Here is a 17073-nt window from a genome sequence, read left to right on the forward strand (position 1 = left end):
TTGAGTAGTTCTAATACTTCAACCACAGCAATATTATTGTAGATATCAAATGATAGCTTATTTATAGATACACGTAAACATTCTAAAGTATATAATTTTATATATATATTAATGTGTTATTTATTCTATTTTAAACATAGTTTTGTGGGTTTCATGTAAAAAAAAAATTAAACAAAACACAACTGCCTTCGTTGTTTTTTTTTCTCGCTCCTATAACAATTTATACCAATCATGGAGGAGGAGGGAGCATTGGAGGAGGCGGCGGTGGGGAGCTGTGGGAGGGGAGGTGGAGGTTTAGGGAAAAAGGAGGAGAAGGAGACTCGGGGAAAAACGCAGACCTCAGACCAGCCCACCTCGACTCACAGTCTCCGCTCTCTTATCCCGGTGTCAGCGGAGAAATCTGATCCCAGGTCGGCGGACCGCGTCTCGCCTTCCACACTACGAGCCTGGGACTCAGACCAGAGGAAATCGTGTACCGTCGGCAGCCAGGTCGGCACGCCAAGACTCATCCACGGCAGAGCACGGCGAGGGAACGGACAAGGAGGCTGCGAAGGCGAAGGGAAGGCTGGTAGGACCCACGGAGGAGTTTAATACAGAAGCACATCCAGCGGAGGGGGAGAGCAGAGAGGACTGAGTGGCGGCGCATACGGAGTAGTATTACGCTCAGCTAATTTCCAACATTTTCCATTCTTGGCAGCGACAGTGTGCTCTCAGAGCCACATTTATAAGGAGAGCTAGCGGAATGTAATGCTAGCGAGCTAGCTAATGGTAGCTAGCTAATTAGCTTGTCAGGCACCCGAGAGTCGGACGTGTGATCTTTATTAAAATAGGTCACTGTTTGGCGTCATTTCACTTTTCCCCCCCCCTCTCCGATAAAGGCTGGTCTTTCTGTTGTTGTTTGGACAAGATTTTAATATGGTCATTATGGTCTGTCTGTAATAACCAACGCCAAGTTAGACAATAAACAGAGCGAGCTTTCCATATTGATGAAAATCTGTTCAATATTATCCGTCCGAAGCTTTTAGTGAATATCAAGCTGTGGAGGAGAAAACAAAGGAATAAAAGGGGAAAGAAAGCAGGAGGAAAAAAAGAGGAGCAGACTTTTCATCACTGACTGTCCCCCGTCCAATGTTAATGTCGACCGACGTTGCATCTATAATGCTGCCCGTTAATCGGGGAATAATGGAGCGCGAGAGGGACCTCGAGACGGCGGCCGGCGGAGCGCATCCGAACGCGGCCGCCGGAGCCGCGGTTGTCCGGGGGATGAAGCGCGGAGACCCGGAGCCCGACGCTCAGACCGCCGCTGCCCTGACTGACCTGACCGGAGCGGAATGCAAGAGACCAAGGATAGACGGCTCCGGTGAGATCGGACAGGTATGTAAACACAAAGAACCCGTTAGTCACATCTGTATCTATTTTTTATTATATGTATTTTTTTAAAATCTTGTGTAATATTTTTCATACTTGCCATCTAGTGAGCAACACTAAAATATATTTGTATATATATATAAATCAAAAAGGCCGCTTCTGTCTCATCAATAATGTTCAACAAATTGCACTTTCAACAAAATGAATGTGTTGAGTGAAAGCGACACATTTTTATCAAGCAGTAGCTAGATGTTCTTTGTTGAGATCCTGAGCCTGAGCTCAGTGAGGGAGCAAACCCAGACAAAGGTAATATGATACAGGCTCCATTGCTATGACAGACAGCAGCCCAGCACAGATCAGAGCCATTCATCATGCCTGCCTCACAGTCACCCAAGGCTTTATCACATGTTGCAAGGCACTGTAAATACATTTTTCTTTATATTCGCACTGAAAATAAACACCTGCAATGATGATCCTGATAGGAATGTAATTAATCACTTCGTCCTCCCCTGTCCCACCCCAATGCCCCACCATCACCTCCTGCTTTAATGTGGCTAGGTGTTAAGAGAGAGGGAGAGACGACAGGATTGGGGGAGGGGTCAACCCCAGCGAAAGACAAAGAGCAGAGTCTTTTTGCTGGAGGCTTGAAGGAGCAAAAGGGGGCTCCAGGGTGGTGTAGAGGACTGGGGGGGGCGTCTCCTTAAACGGGTCTTCCCTGCTTTCATGACTCCACAGCTGAGACAGCAGAGCATCAGCCTCCTCGCTGGAATAATCTGTGGTTGCGACGAGCCAGGGGGGCTTCAGGATGCGCCTCTCACTCGCTCTATCTGGATCTGTTGCTATTCATTACTAATGCGTGGCGTATGTATTTTTACTTTTTTTTTTTATTTTTATTTTTTACAGCTGACATTCTTGCTCTAATCCAGTAGTTACGGGGACGTGCTGTGTTTTTAGAGCCAAAGGAACGGAGCCGAGAGTAGTGGAGGGTCAGAGGTCATCTCCTCGTAAGCGAATCCGAAGAAGACGCTGGCGAAGTTCCTAAGCGCGAGAGCAGCAAGCTAGGACTTGAATGAGAGTGCAGATAAAGCTGGAGAGTTTACACTGCTGTGCACTGCTGGTCAGCTGTTTGAAAGACACTGTGACTTTCTTAGCCTTAACAAATATGGCTGCCTGGAAACATTTGTAGATTTTGAAAAGTAGATGTCACACAGTTATGTGGAAATTGTCTTTTATATATATATATATATATATATATATATATATATATATATATATATATACTATTTTTTTATGTTAGAATAAAGGTGTCAAATTAATCAAAATCTAGAGATGACATGTAGAAGATTTCAGTCTGGATTTGACTGTTCTGTTCCACAGACTGGGTTTTAAATATTGAGGATACCAAAAAATAAATGAAGAAGTAGGAGTGGTGCACCGATCGCAGTTTTCTGGCCGATCACAGATTTTTAAAATTCCGATTTTCTTTGTCTGAAAAGTCGCTAAATTTGGCAGCAGACTTGCTAAGTTGGCAACGGCGGGATGACTGGGAGATTAGTTTGAATTCGTATTTAAATATCGGCCGATTCCTGATCGGCCAATAGGAAAATGAGGTTAGCCAGCTGAATAGAGACTAGATACGAAGGGCCTGATGAATTCAATCCAGTTATTTTCCACTTTTATGTGTTATTGTGTTCAGAATAATAAAACAAAAAGAGTCAGTGCTGGCCGATCAGAATGGCGAAAAAAATCGGTAGTGGTCTGAAACGGGAATCTGTGCATCTCCAGTCGCATCAGACTGCGACCGCGTGGAGGCCGACCAAAGGAGAAACGACTGAACGAACAGGTGGAGGAATGATGGAACAACCTGCGCAGACGAAGGACAAAACGATCTGTAGATGGATAAAGTTTCAGAAACGGATGAAAGTCTGAGGTGCGGGGTAGAGGGGAGGAGGTGGAAGAGGAAGAGGGGAAGTGTCGCGTGCGGTTGAAATGCACCAAATATGGAGAGGAAAGGAGAGTCGCGGGGATGTGTTTGGGAACCGGTGGACCAAATAAAGGCCTGGAGAAAGGAGGAGAACCGGTGATAAAAATGAGAAGCACTTTATAGAGGATTAAAAAAAGAAAAAAAAAAACGTTTGAGACGTACAAATCCAGGTCAGGATGGAGGTGACGAGCTCGGGGTGGGTGATCACCGCAGGATCCCCACTGAGGCTGCTGACCTTCCAGTTTGCCTGTAATAATAAATGAGAATGCAGCCTCCTCCATTTGTTCCCCCCTCTTCCTCCTGCATGTCCTCTGATTTGTCTCCCTCTCTTCCCCCCTTCAGGCTTATTTCCAGATTGCTAATTGACTCCTGATTTGCAGCCTTTCAGTCCACCAATGAGGTAGAGCTACCCCCACCTCCCCTCCCCTGCCATTTTTGATTATCTTTCCATTTCTCAGTCCATCCAGCTCCATGATGGCCGTATTGATGTTTACCCTTGAGGCGGTGCTGCGGACGGACTACAGTTCTCCCCCCGCCCCCACCCATCCAACTCTCCCTCTCTGCGCGCGCCGCGCTCTCTCCGATCCAGAGAGCCGATTTGTCCTATCGCTGGCAGTAAAGAGGCTTTATGTCGCGCTAACGAGATCAAAGCTTATTTAGGCGAGGGCATTAGCCAGACTGATCGCTGTGACGGGCCAAAGCAAGAAGCAGAGGGCTGGACGGAGTAATATTAGGTAGCGAATGTTAAAGGTTACTCAGCATGCAGTTTAGGATTCGCGCTCCGGGCCTGGAATGCAAAATGCAGCTGAATATTATAGGTTTTTGATGTTGAGAGTGGAACATCAGATTTTTATTTTTTTAAGTGGCTTTTTGAGCAAAACTTCAAACCATAAAGGAGTCCTTATACGCTCCATTTAAGTGCCAGGCATTGAAAATCTGCTCTGGACCCACAGGATGGAAACTTTCCTACCATTAGCTGAACGCTTTTAGTTACCTTAGCGCTACATCGTTGAGGCTCGGCCTTTCAGAACAGAGACAATAAATCAAGTAATCGCATGATAAAGTAAAACCAGCTCGGATTTCCATTTTTATCTTCTACCAAAACTGGATGATAATAAGTAACTTACCCCCTTTTTTTTTTCCAAGGACAGTTTTGTTTAGAGACTTCTTCATTCATTTTATTTGTTGTTTTTGTTTATTTATTTTGGATATTTAAAATGTCTTCCAGCTCCAGTTTTAAATATTCATCACCATTTCAAGTTTATTGATCTCTGAGAATGTGTTCTTGTGTTATTATTATTATTATTATTCCATTAGCATAATAATATCACTTGAAAATGGTCTCAAAACAACAATAATTATCGTTTATCGCAATAACTTCCGGTACAATGTATCGTTCAGCAACATTTGTCATCGTGACAGGCCTACTCACGGCAATTTCTTGTGAAAGTATTACAAACGTATCCAGCCCTTTTTAAAGGTGTGATAATGAACATTTGGTACAAAAATGAAGCGATGTAAAGTTTTGAATGTGAAGGTTTTGTGTCATGATTTTTGTTTGGAGGCTTTACTTTATTGTGCCTTTGAAAGTAGCCTCACCTCCAGTCCGATTAACACGTTTGAGTAATTCAGGCCTAAACAGGCAATGTTATCCCCATCTATAGCCTCCAGAAGCCTGACCAGCTGAAGACATTTAATACCATACATGTAGAACGACTGGATGTGATATAATAGATTACGGATGCACCAATCTAAAAATTTGGGCCGATATGCTTCTTCGTTTCAGTTAAAAACTAAGCAGTATGCTGTGCTGCATCACTATGGCTGTCACATGACAACACAAATGCTACATGGCTAACTCCCTCTGAAACGCATACAGAAACAGCAATAAGATGGGGATGGAAAAAGATTCTTCATCTCGATATTACTTATCGGACTGATAGCGAAATGTTCAAAATTCCATCAACAGGATCCTTTGTGATTGTGATATTTCACATTGCAGATTTTAATGTTGCACACCTGTAATTTTGACTTAACTATGAATCTAGTGTTTATTCCACCAGTTGAAAAATCTACAAAAATCATACATAGTAGTTTCACTGCCATGTTTGTTGACAAAAATGCAAAAAATAAATAAATAAATAAATTGGAGTGAATAAAAATCATTGAAGGAGATTTCAACACCCTACAGTTAGAAATGTGATTGATTTATTCATTTTTTTATATAGCGCTTAGCAACAGCCAGCTAAGGTGACCAAAGCCCTTTACAGTAAAAATCGCATCACGAGAAAAAGAAAACACAGAAACAACAATAAAAATAAGAGAAACCACCACTATGTTTTTATTAATAAACTAAAGTATGTGATTAGCGATTGTTGCACTGGACGTCCAGTCGGCCATCTTGGTATCTGAACTACATGTGTGAACTGGAGGAAAAATTGCGCAATTTTTTTGTTTTATAACAATTTTAACTTCTGTTGCATGATCCTGGCACTAAAAAGAAATAACCCAAGTGCCTCATTGTGTTACATTAATCTGGTTTGCTGCTGCATAATCCATATCAAAATTACAGCAGATTGTTGATAACAAAACTGACAACTTACTGTCTCTGTTTTGGTAGCTACTTAAAAAAAGATCTAAAACGTCCTATTTAAGACACTTTTTCTTCCTTTCTCAGTGAGCATTAAAACACCCCAAAATAATAGAGGTTTGTCCACTTCATTTGAAATGGTTGGAAGGTAATCTGCAGATTTATTTATTTATTTTTTTAGCTTTCCCCTTTCGCTCACTGAGCATAAGCTCAACACACCCCCGGGTTGAACTGCTGGTGTGGAGCTGTGCTAATTGTGTGCACAAGTGTGCTGCTTTGATTCGCAGGAGGTCAGCTCCAGTCCCGCCACCGTCCCACTTCAGGTTCCCCACCGCCGTTTAATGATTGCTGTTAAACTTTGAGCCGCGGCGCAGCGGAGTCACCCTTGACTTTTGAACCGGCAGCGATAAGCTAAAAAATTTCGCCCAGACAAAAGTTGCTCAACTCGTATTGTCTCTCTTTCGCTCTCTCTCTCTCTCTCTCTCTCTCTTCGTTCAGCTCACTTTGCTGTTGCTTTGTTTACATAAGTGCAGCAGTTGTATTGCCAAAGTGTGGAGGAAGAATTAGATATAAAAAAGGAGGGAGGAGAAAGGGGAGAGTTTGCATGAATACAAGAATAGCTCTGCGTGTCTGTGTTCGCTCCTGTAGAACGACACTCTGTTCTGCTCCTTAGCGTGCCGCTTGCATGTTCAGCCTCCCTTTATGGTCATCATGTCACAGCTTCCCCCCCTCCAGCCTCACAACTCCCCGCTTGTCTCCTCCCCAAGGCTGCCCCCAAACTGTCACATGTGCTCCCATCTCCACCCACCCACACAGCCAAATGTCAATTTAGTGTTTCCCTTACATGGGGGTCATCTGTGATGCACTGCCGCTGCTTTGTCTTTGCAGCCCGAGTGTCACGGGCAACAGCACCTTTAATCACAGGAGATTGCCAGAAGTACATAAAAAATGCAAATACACCAATGAAAACTTTAGAGTGCAACTTTAAGGTTTAAGCTGCCATGTACCTTTAAACTTTCCAGAGTCTGAGCTTCATGTGATTCCTGAATTACTGCTGCTGTTTTGAAGCTTTTCTCTGCCAGGATGCTAATTTTAGCTGGTTCTGTTTCCCCTGTAAAAACTATAATGGAGCAAAATATGACATCAGTATCGAAATGATTTATTTACAGAGGAACCCCCATCTAGTCGGGGATTAACAGATTTGCATAGTTTTCTGTGGAACAAATTTCTCTACTCATCTAAAATATTAAAAAGAAAACGCTGCTTGGGAAGTTGAAATAATGAGGTGCAATTCTACCTGACGTGCTATTGGCTGGCATTTTTGTGTCGTCCAATCCAGTAATGCCATCTCTTTTCCTTGGTTCTGATTGGCTGTTCTCCAAGAGCAGCGCTAAGGAAGGCTATAGGTGCTAACTTTTGCATCTATGGTTTCCACTGTGCATACTAATACAACTTAAAAGGAGTAGGCTATTTGGACTTAAAGCTTTATCATATTTTGTGTTTCTGTTCTGATAATAAAAGTGAGTATACGGACTATGACTTTTTTTTAGCTAACTGCATGCTGGCAACTGTGGGTCAGAGCAATTATAGCCCCGCGAAAAACAATATGATAAATGCCCAGCTGTAATCTTTAGGTATGTTTGGTATTTGAACTATTAAAATTGGCAGTTCTACACAATTTTAGAGGGGAGCTTAAATATTTGTGGATTTGAGCTGTTTGTGGTCCCCAACTCTTGATTTATGCCTGATGTGCTCGCCTTTTCTGCACCGGTTGCCTTAGGTGCTCTACACTGCCCTCTAGAGTCTATCAGAATATGGGCTAAAAAGTTACTGGCCTGATTCCTTGGTTTACTATAAAGATAAAATAATTGAGTTGCCAATTGAGTTGGCATTTTTTCTGAGTGTCCAATTAAAACGGGCGTCTCATATTGGTAAATTAGTGCGGTTAGCGCAGCTAGCATTACTAAAACCAGAGCATGTAGACCCTTAGTTTTTCATAAAGCCTCCAAATACATGACGTTACATAACTGAGATTACAGACTTAAAAGGATAAGGAAGTAATGTGCTGTAATACGTTAGCCCTTCCTGTTAGCACCTGAAAGTGTTGCTCTCTCTCACAGCTGGAATGAGCTGCAGAAATGTATGAACTTATCCTAGAAAACACAGCATGAGAGTTTTTCCTGTTATTTTGTTGGAGCAAAAGAGACAAATGGTGAGACAAAGTGAGCACTGAGAAGAGGTGGGAGGTCACTGCGTTATGTGTGGGAAACTGTTCGATGAACTAGAGAGCACAGTGTTTATTGATGGTGCAAAATGGGCTAATCATTGACAGCTCAACAAGACTGACACTTCATTCTTAAATATTCTGCTGAAAATCTGCTTTTAGTTACTATGCAACAAAACTCGCACTTGACTGACATGACATGGGTTTCATTCAGTTTTATATATTAAAAAGACAAATAGATGAATATGAAATAAACTTGTGCAAATAACCAAAGCAATAGCTCGGATTTCTGTCGCGCTACATTTTTAGTCAATCAGTCTGTTACCTGTAGAAACAGGCAGTCTGCTTCCACAGGAACCTGTTTGCAGATACGTTCAAAGATCTGCTCTTCGCAGGCCACACAGGCAGCAGAGAAGTAAACAGTCATCAATAAGTCCGTCCTGCGAGTGCCCTAAAGCTACATCCTGTTGTTCAGTCATGTCTAGGACTCCCACTCTCTCAGAAAACGCATTAACTGAAGCTTCAAAGAAAGCGACCTGAGAGGCTCTGACTGTCTCGTTCTGTGAATACATTTTGTTTTCTCAAGGCCGGACCATGGCATGAAAATAATCCTCAAGTGCTTGAAGAATCTAGTTCGTTTGGGCTTGTTTACGCCATTGTTTTTGCACGTCAAAAAGTTGTACCCTGTGACCTAATTGCTTGACTTTAAAACAGGAAAAGTAACTTGTGCTGAAACTTTTTAAAACCTGGCCATGCCTGGGGTGTGCTGTGGTGGCGCAGGGGTTAAGCACAACCCATGTATGGAGGCCCTAGTTCTCGACGCGGCCATCGCAGGTTCAATTCCCAGCCTGGCGAGCCTTGCCACATGTCTTTCCCCATCTCTCATTACCAACTTTCCTGTCAATTAACTATCAGATTTTAAAGGTTTTATTGGCCACTAGAGCCAATAAAACCTTTAAAAAAAACCTGGCTATGCCTTGATTTCATACTAGCTTTTAGCATTAGTGAAATGGTTTATGTTTATCATAGGATGAATGAAATCGTCTCTATGGATGTACCTACTCTACAAGATTTTTCCTTTTTTGCCAGAAAGCAAAATTGGATTAATTTCTTCTGACTTTAAAATTTGGCTTTTGTTTTAGGAAGAATGACGAGTCAATCTTACTCTGGATGGCTACAGTAGAGGAAGATTCTCTGCAGCTTCGGCTTGTTGACTTTGGATGATGTTTCTGATGATATGTAGTGAGGTGCAGTTGAAGGTCTTACTGAGATCTCTTGTTGAATGATTGACATCTAAGCAGTGCATCCTTGGTGGGATCTATATCTCAGATATAACTTAAAATCAATAGTTGAGAGTTGGGAAAGTATACCATATAAGGTTTATGAAGGAAAACGCAGCTGAAAATCTGAAACTCTCTCCCTAATGTGTTTGTTGTAGTTTGTAACATCTGGTTTCAGGGTTGAACTTATCGTGTTACATCTACGCGGAAGTGTAATTTTGATGGCAATTCTCGTTCAAATTCAGTTGATGGGAATAAGAACGGACAATTTGAAGCTTACCTCGAAGAAGACTTGTGAAAGAGAAATGCTTCTGAGTTAGCCTGATGTAATCTCATCAATATCTCCAAAGGCAACAGTTGTGTTTTTCTTGATCTCTACAGATTTCCCCCCCAGAAAACCTGCTAAGCCTGTTGTTAGGGGCGCTAGGACAGTCCACCAGAGACCTGCAGTATTTTTGTGTTAAAAAAATGCTAAAAGTTACAAAGATTCAGAGGTCCACGAGAAGGCGGGTGCAGGGATGATGCAATTGGTGCACAATCCCTTGTGCCCAAGTTCAATGCATCAGCTATAAGCCTAGCTTAATTCTTATGGTCACTGGTGTATAAAAAACTCTATCTAAAATAAACAAAGCTTAGCCTGGTGGCCCGCCAGGCTTATAATATACTGGGGGAAACCCTGCACCATCGTGTTGACTGAGGTGATGTGTTCTTAGCTTGGTAGTGGATCAAAGTCCTGTTATCAGAGTCCCAGACTGTTGCTAAGCTACTGTCTAAGATTAATGTCACTGAAAATTTACCAACATAGCTTACAGAACAATATTTTAGGCTTTCTACAATAGTTATTTCAAGAAATCTTGAATTTACGCTAGAAGATTTCTGAGATTTATCTCAAAAGCTTGTAGTTTTTTTTCCCCAAGCAAATTTTTGACGATTCAAATTCATAAATGTCCTCACATTTTCTTTGATTTTTCTGCAGAAATGCTCTCCTCTTTTCTACCTACAGTGGCCCTGGCACGCCATCGTACAGTAGCGCACGCTGCTCACCCGAAAATGATTTAACTCAGATCAGTTTTTTGTTTTGCAACTTCTTTGCAAATTCCTCATTTGCCCTGCACCCGGTGGTTGCTGCGCCTTAACTCTCCTGCATATTATCATGACCAGCCTTTGCTTTCGTACCACTAAGAAGTCCTTTTTGAAGGGTTAAAAACTCCAGAATGCATGAAACGACATCTACGGCATTTCAGTTGAACGTGGGCACGTTTTAGCTTGGCCTCAAGTGAAAACTTGAGTCTTTTCTCTAAGTATCTGTTAGTGGCAGCAGGTGGGGCTTCCTTAGATCCGGCGTCGTTCTCTGCCACCCGAGAAGGCAGCCTCGGGTGGCAGAGTCCCGCTCCGCTCCGCGGGCTGTTCTGTTCGGTACCTCCGGATGCCTGCAGCAGCCTGCCTAATTACACCCTCCTGCCTCCCCCTCACCTCCCGCCCTGCTCTCCTCCCCCTCTCTCACCATCTGTTGACCTCATGTCATTCCGCCTTCCTTCACCACCGCTGCTCCCTTTTTCTCCCCCCTCCTTGCCTCCACGTTCAACCCCGCTCCTTGCAGTTTGCTCCAGCTACTCCCAACTTTTTTTCATTCTCTCCCTCCTAAAATAGCTGGCGGGAGATAAAGAAAATAAATAAAGCCAGGCGCCCTCTTTCAGGTTTGCCCTCGCGTCGAGTTAAGAGACGGGGACCGAGAGAGTGGGCGGCCGTGTTCATAAGCGTGTGACTGGCTGTCTGTGCCTTTTTCTGATCTCTGCCAGCGGAGTCTGAAACCAACGCCTTCGAAAAGTTGCGGGGAAAATAAATTGTTTAAAGTCATATGGTTTGTAGAAATAAGAGTTTTGGAGTTTTGTTTTTTTTTTTTCATCTTAAAAAATGCCTGCGCTTATTTAATATACTTCAAAGTCTTTGAATCAAAGGCATAATGTGTGTGTGTGTGTGTGTGTGTGTGTGTGTGTGTGTGTGTCTGAATAAAGAAGGCAAAGATCAAGTACAGACCCCCAGCCCCTTCCCCCATCCTTTAAGAAAATGTAAGTCACATGACATTTTTTACTTGTGACTCATTGTCTCCGTTTCGCTCATGTTTTTTTTGTAATATTTTACTCCCCTTTCTTTACTTTGGCCATCTTTTCACCCACATTCCTTCGTCTGTTTTCATCTGCTCCTTTCTCTTCTTTCGTTCTCAGCCGTCCTTCCCCCCCTTCGCTCACCCTTCTTCTACCAGCAGATTGATTCCAGATGTTGCTAAACTCATCCACCCCTCCTTCTCTCCCTCCTTGTGTTTTTCTGTCCTCCATAAACTCCTCCCTTCTTTTTGCCTTTTTCTTTCCTTTTTTCACCGTGGAGCCTCCAGAGACTCTACAATTTGATGGTTTGGGATCGTTTCGGCTGGCGTTTCTGCGGCGTGGCAAGGTTTCCTCTTACTTCTCATCACCAGTGCGTCAAACGAACCCCCTCACGTCGACCGAGGAAGACGCATTCGGGGCCTTTTGGTTAACGGGAAGGAGTTAATTGGGGGTAAATGCAGAAGAAGCGCTGCAGATGTTTTAGAGCGTCTCTGGAAAACGTGCCTCGGGATTCGTAGATCCGAGGTTCTCGGCCCTTCGCGTCATCAGCGGTTCGTCCTCGGCTCAATGCGAGCCTGTAAAGGAGAGTGTTCCCCCTGGGGACGAGGCACGAGGGGGAAATTGGTTCCAGATGAAACAGGAAGTGGAGGGAAAAGACAAAGAGGGAGCTGTTTCAGGCGGGGAAAAGGGAGGACGGGCCCCAACTCCCGCTTCTCTGACAGTCTGAGTTTACAGCTCATATAACAAAATGTTATTTTTTGTTTGTTTTTTTCCATCTGTTTCCTTCAAATTCGGCTCATTTTATGAAAACCATCTTGTTTCTATTATCATTTGGCTTTCAGTAAGCACACACCGTCCAGACACGTATTTATTGGTCTCCGCATTAGCATTACAGAGCCCTGTGGTAGTCAGCACAATTGAACCTTTTAAACATTTTTGTCAGAATTGAAAGTATTTAGTTGAGATTTTGTGAAAATAGCCCAAAATTGTGAAATCTAAGGAGACATAAAAATCTGGAGAGAATATACGTTCAGGTACCTTTACTCTTTCCCAATAACGTCACACACATAGCCGCTCCCAATAAGTTATCTGCAATGGAAACTGAGGGTGCATTTACAACAACCCTACTTAGTCTGCTTTAATCAAACTCTAGTCTGTTTGCCTAGAAAGTCATTTGGGGACGTATGAACGCACAATCCAACTCTGATGCAGACAAAAAAAAAGTGAACTCTGGTCCACCTACATACCTAAGTTCAAGTGAACTCTGGTGCAGTTTGAATGCATATGTGAACGCTAGAAAGAGGAAGCGGACTGCAGCGCAGGGCATTTTGGGTAAATGCAACCAAAATGAACATGTGTGTGGCTAGCGCTAGCTGGAGAAATTGCTTGTGGTTTTCTGCCAAAGACAAAAGAGAAATCCAACAACTTCTAATATCTGGCATTTGACAAAGGGGAGGTATGAAAATGAACAGCAGCAGCTGAAAATGCAACAAATGTTGCAAATTTGGTCAAGTCAAGTTTGTTTGTGTACCACATTTCAGCAACGAGGCAGTTCAATGTACTCTACACCATAAAATATCACACAGTAGCCAACTATGAAACAAGCAATAAATGTTACATTTTGTTAAATGCCACCATCAAAATCATCAAACAAATGAACATCACATATATTGATCAATGTTCGTTATTCTGAACCAAATTAATCTCTAAACAAATGGGTTCCTATCCTTGACTGTAAGGATGTCAATGTTTCAGCAGTTTTCTGGTTTTCTGGAACTGAATGCTGCTTCTCCATGTTTTGTTCTGGGTCTGGAGATGGACCAGAACCAGAAGACCTGAGTGGCCTGGATACCATGGCGACAGGTCTGTTATGACCCAGTCGAACCAAGTTTACTGGACTGTCGGTTGTGAAAACACCATGAGATGTGCATCACCCGCCATCTCGTCTGAACATAAACTATTTTTACAAAGAAGAATGGTCAAAACTGTATCTTTACACGTTCAAAGCTGATAAAAAAGACTCTCGGCTTTAATTGGAGTGAATGTTGTTTTACAAAGCTTTGACTCGGTGGGCCTCAGTACTGTACAGATTCCTCTACACAGCTCTGTCTGTACATCTGTGTTTCCCATTAGCCCCTCTCTCTCTCTGCCAGGCCCAGTTTTACAGAGAGCTCTTCTGGATTAATAGCCTTTTCTCCGTCTGTTTATATAAACTTTGTGTCATCATGGCCCTCAGTCTCATACACTTGGCCTTGATTGGCTGGCTGAAAGCAATTAGGAAACGATTCCCGCAGCGGGCGGCTCGAGGTCGAGGCTAAGAGGTTAACTCTGTTGACAGTCCTCGGAGTCTAAATCTGCTTTTTTTTTTTTCTCTTTTTGGTTAGCGCATGGATTTCTAATATTTCCTGATTAAATTTACCCAACACTGGGGTGTATAGTTATTCTCAGACACGTACGTGTTTCTTTCTGTTACCCCTCCAGGCCTTCCCCTCTCACCCTCCTCCTTTCTGCTCAACCAGATTCGCGCCTCGGCTCCTTTTCGAGTGCAGAGACATAAAACTCACCAGGCGGTCGTGTTTTCTCTGCGAGACGTACCAGCAGGCCCAGAGTCATCTCGCTCTCTCTCTCACCCTCCCTCTCCATCTTACCGCTGTCAAAACATCATCATTTAGTTAACTTTCCCCATTGTTCCAGACCCAAACCCCCAACCCCCACCAAACCTACTGTAGCGCCGAGGCAAACAATGGATCCTCTTGCCGGGTCAGAAACGGCACGGAGTAGGAAAATAAAAAGAGCAAGAGAGACAGAAATAATCTAATTAAAAGTAATTATAGAGCAATTAACCACAACAGTGGGTTTCTGAGTTGGGGGCGCGGGGGTCGTCGAGGAACCCGGTCCTGGCGGTGGCTTCCGATTGGTTGGGTCGGCTGGATCACAGTTCTTGGGAAAGTTGACTTGGTGTGCAGAGCTGGTTACTCAGCTTGGGTGTGAAAGGTGCTTAACATTAATTTTAGCGTTTTAAAGAACCTCTTGTTCCTTTTTAGGGTGGAATAATTTTACAACAGCCAAGCTTGATGTTTACTGAAAAGAAGAACTGGATGCACACTTTTCAATTTATTCCTAAAGTAATACATGCAAACTCAAACATAAGAATAGACCTCCGGTAACATTTGGACAAATGTCCTTCAGCAAGTTGCAGAGAAACTGGACACTTTTTTTTTTAAAGCTGTCAACAAGCTCCTGATACGATTCTGGTTAGCAATATGTGTTTTTATTGAGCAATAAGGCTATTGTTTATTATTTTATTGTGATGTATTTAATTCTGGGAGCAGCTTTATACAGCATTTAAACTGGTCAAATATTGAGCCAGAATTTTCCCTAAACGTTGTTGATTACTCCAAAAAGTGGGACAATGTGCAGGTAAAGATGTATATTTTAGCTTTGATTCATAATTGAGACTCTTTGTGAGTTGAAGAACATTCAACAAATTCATCCACAAAGGCCAAAAATCCCCCAAGTTGTTTGTTGGATGATAAAACTGTATAAAAACAGCTCTTAAAATGCATCTTTAAAATCCCCAAATTAGTGATGTTGATTGCCTATAATGTTAAACTTTCAGTAACAACAATGTAATGGTGCATTTTTGTTATTTATTTTTGCCTTTTGAGAACGTTTAAAGTTTTGCTCCATCGCGCTGCCTTCCACTCATTTGTAGAAGCCTAGCAACTTAACGCCGCTCTCATCCCTCCTGTTGTCTCTTTTCAGAACAATGAGCCTTTAAACCCCGGTTTCCATGGATACGCACCTCACAGTCAGGTAAGAGATTATTATTTGCTTGCAAATCTCAGTAACAATAAACTTTGAGAATCCTTGACTCAGTCGAACACTGTTGGTTTCATCATCCGGCTGCTTTGAAAGCTGGGAAAAAAGAAAAAAAAAAAGGCAGAACAGACGTCACGTCTACTGCAGTTATGTGTTTACCACGTCGTCGTTGGATGCTCAAGGTTCCTGAAAAAAATTTATGTATCTCTTTATAGTTGGGGTACTATTTAAAAAAAAAACAAGTATTTGTATGTTTACAGATTTATTCAGTTTTTGCTTTTTTTTTCCCAGCTCATATCATCAAACAAATTGTATTATTGGATAAAAATAAGCCAACCTGGAGAGCAAAACGGGGTGATTGCTCATCCTTTAAATGTCTTAAATTGATGTTTTCTAAAATGAAGGCCTTTAAAATTTATTAAAAATCTAAGTTGATGACAGATCTTAAATTTTGTTGCAGCAGGACAATTTAATCTTGTAGTTTGTTTTTTTTTCTCTTGTGGGACTTTGTCAGGCAATATACCCTTGCTAGCTTTTTTTCATCTACCATGAATATGTGTACATTTATCATCAATTGGCTGGATGACGTTCGTTTTTGCCACCGGCTCACTACTGTTGACAACTCACACGAAGCTAAGTGCATTTTGTGCAGAAAAATAAAAAAAATAAATCCAGGCTCTTTGGGATTTAAGACTGTAGAGTCACATGCAGTGCCAGAAGCACAACACCGCTACAAACGGAGCCCAGAAACGTCACAGTTTTTGCTACGTTTGATTGTCATACAGCAGGATCCCTCAATCATCCTCCTGTTTTTATAGTTTTTTGGTCTTAAATTTTATTCAAGCTACCACTAAAAACGTCTTTGTGGAAAATATTCCCTAGACTGAAAGGAAGGTATTTATCCTGTTATATCTGATATAAAACTAATAGCATTTCAGGGGAAAAAAAACACATGATGGTCTGGTGCTACTTTACTACAAATTGCCATAAATAATGGAAACATAAATTTTGTTCTGTATCAGAAATTTTGACAGAGAATCTTGGGTCACAAATTTGTAAATCCCAAGGAAATGGATAAAATCATGATCTGGATGTTTTATTTCCTCATCTTATTTCCATGTAATTATATAATCATCTAAAACTTTCTGACATGTTCAAAGCATGGCGTGAACCAATACTTTTGCCTCTTTTCCTCGTCTGATGTCACTTAGCAATTTCATTTTGGGAAATCGGTAAACGTCTCTGTTCCTCCCCACCGCACCGACTCGTTTGTCCCGCCTGCCGGATTGGAGATGCGCCTCGTTACCTTGACGCCGTTTGCGACGTTTGCGACCCGGAACGCGCTGCGAACGCTGAATGGAAAGCGGAGCCGCTTGTGACTAAGCTTCTCTTTCAAACACTCGAACCCTCGGAAAGTGGGGCGAAATTATCCCATCACCGGCTCGGAGCCGCGCTCCGTACTCGCACTGGTGGAGGTTGAGGGGGGGGCTTTTCACACGGATGTTCCCGTCCTTTCACTCCTCGGCTCCCCTCTCATCCTCTTGCTCGTTTTTTTCTCTGTTTCTCTCCACACGTATTGCTCTCGGTAATCACTGCCTTATGTGTGCAGAGGAGAGGAAGAGGAGTCGAGTATTTTATCTGCCTTCCAGCAGCAGCAGCAGCAGCAGCAGCACACACTCAGTGGCTCAAACCGTCTCAGG

At 42.6% G+C, this 17073-nt stretch overlaps 1 protein-coding gene across 5 annotated transcripts in view; it reads left to right on the top strand.

Moving 5' to 3' along the window:
- Positions 1-288: 288 nt before the first annotated feature.
- Positions 289-17073, top strand: part of LOC103143659 (RNA binding protein fox-1 homolog 2-like) — a 77769-nt gene continuing 60984 nt past the window's right edge. For 2 of the 5 annotated variants that reach the window (XM_016675450.1, XM_016675449.1), the window contains exons 1-2: positions 289-1374; positions 15317-15367. In XM_016675450.1, coding sequence (XP_016530936.1) covers positions 1129-1374; positions 15317-15367 — 297 coding nt within the window. In that variant the 5' untranslated portion in view covers positions 289-1128. The remainder of the gene's footprint in view (positions 1375-15316; positions 15368-17073) is intronic. The other 3 variants (XM_016675451.1, XM_016675448.1, XM_016675447.1) reach the window with 3 other exon arrangements.

Source organism: Poecilia formosa, unplaced genomic scaffold, assembly GCF_000485575.1.
Source record: "Poecilia formosa unplaced genomic scaffold, Poecilia_formosa-5.1.2 Scaffold114, whole genome shotgun sequence".
NCBI classification, from domain to species: Eukaryota; Metazoa; Chordata; class Actinopteri; order Cyprinodontiformes; family Poeciliidae; genus Poecilia; species Poecilia formosa.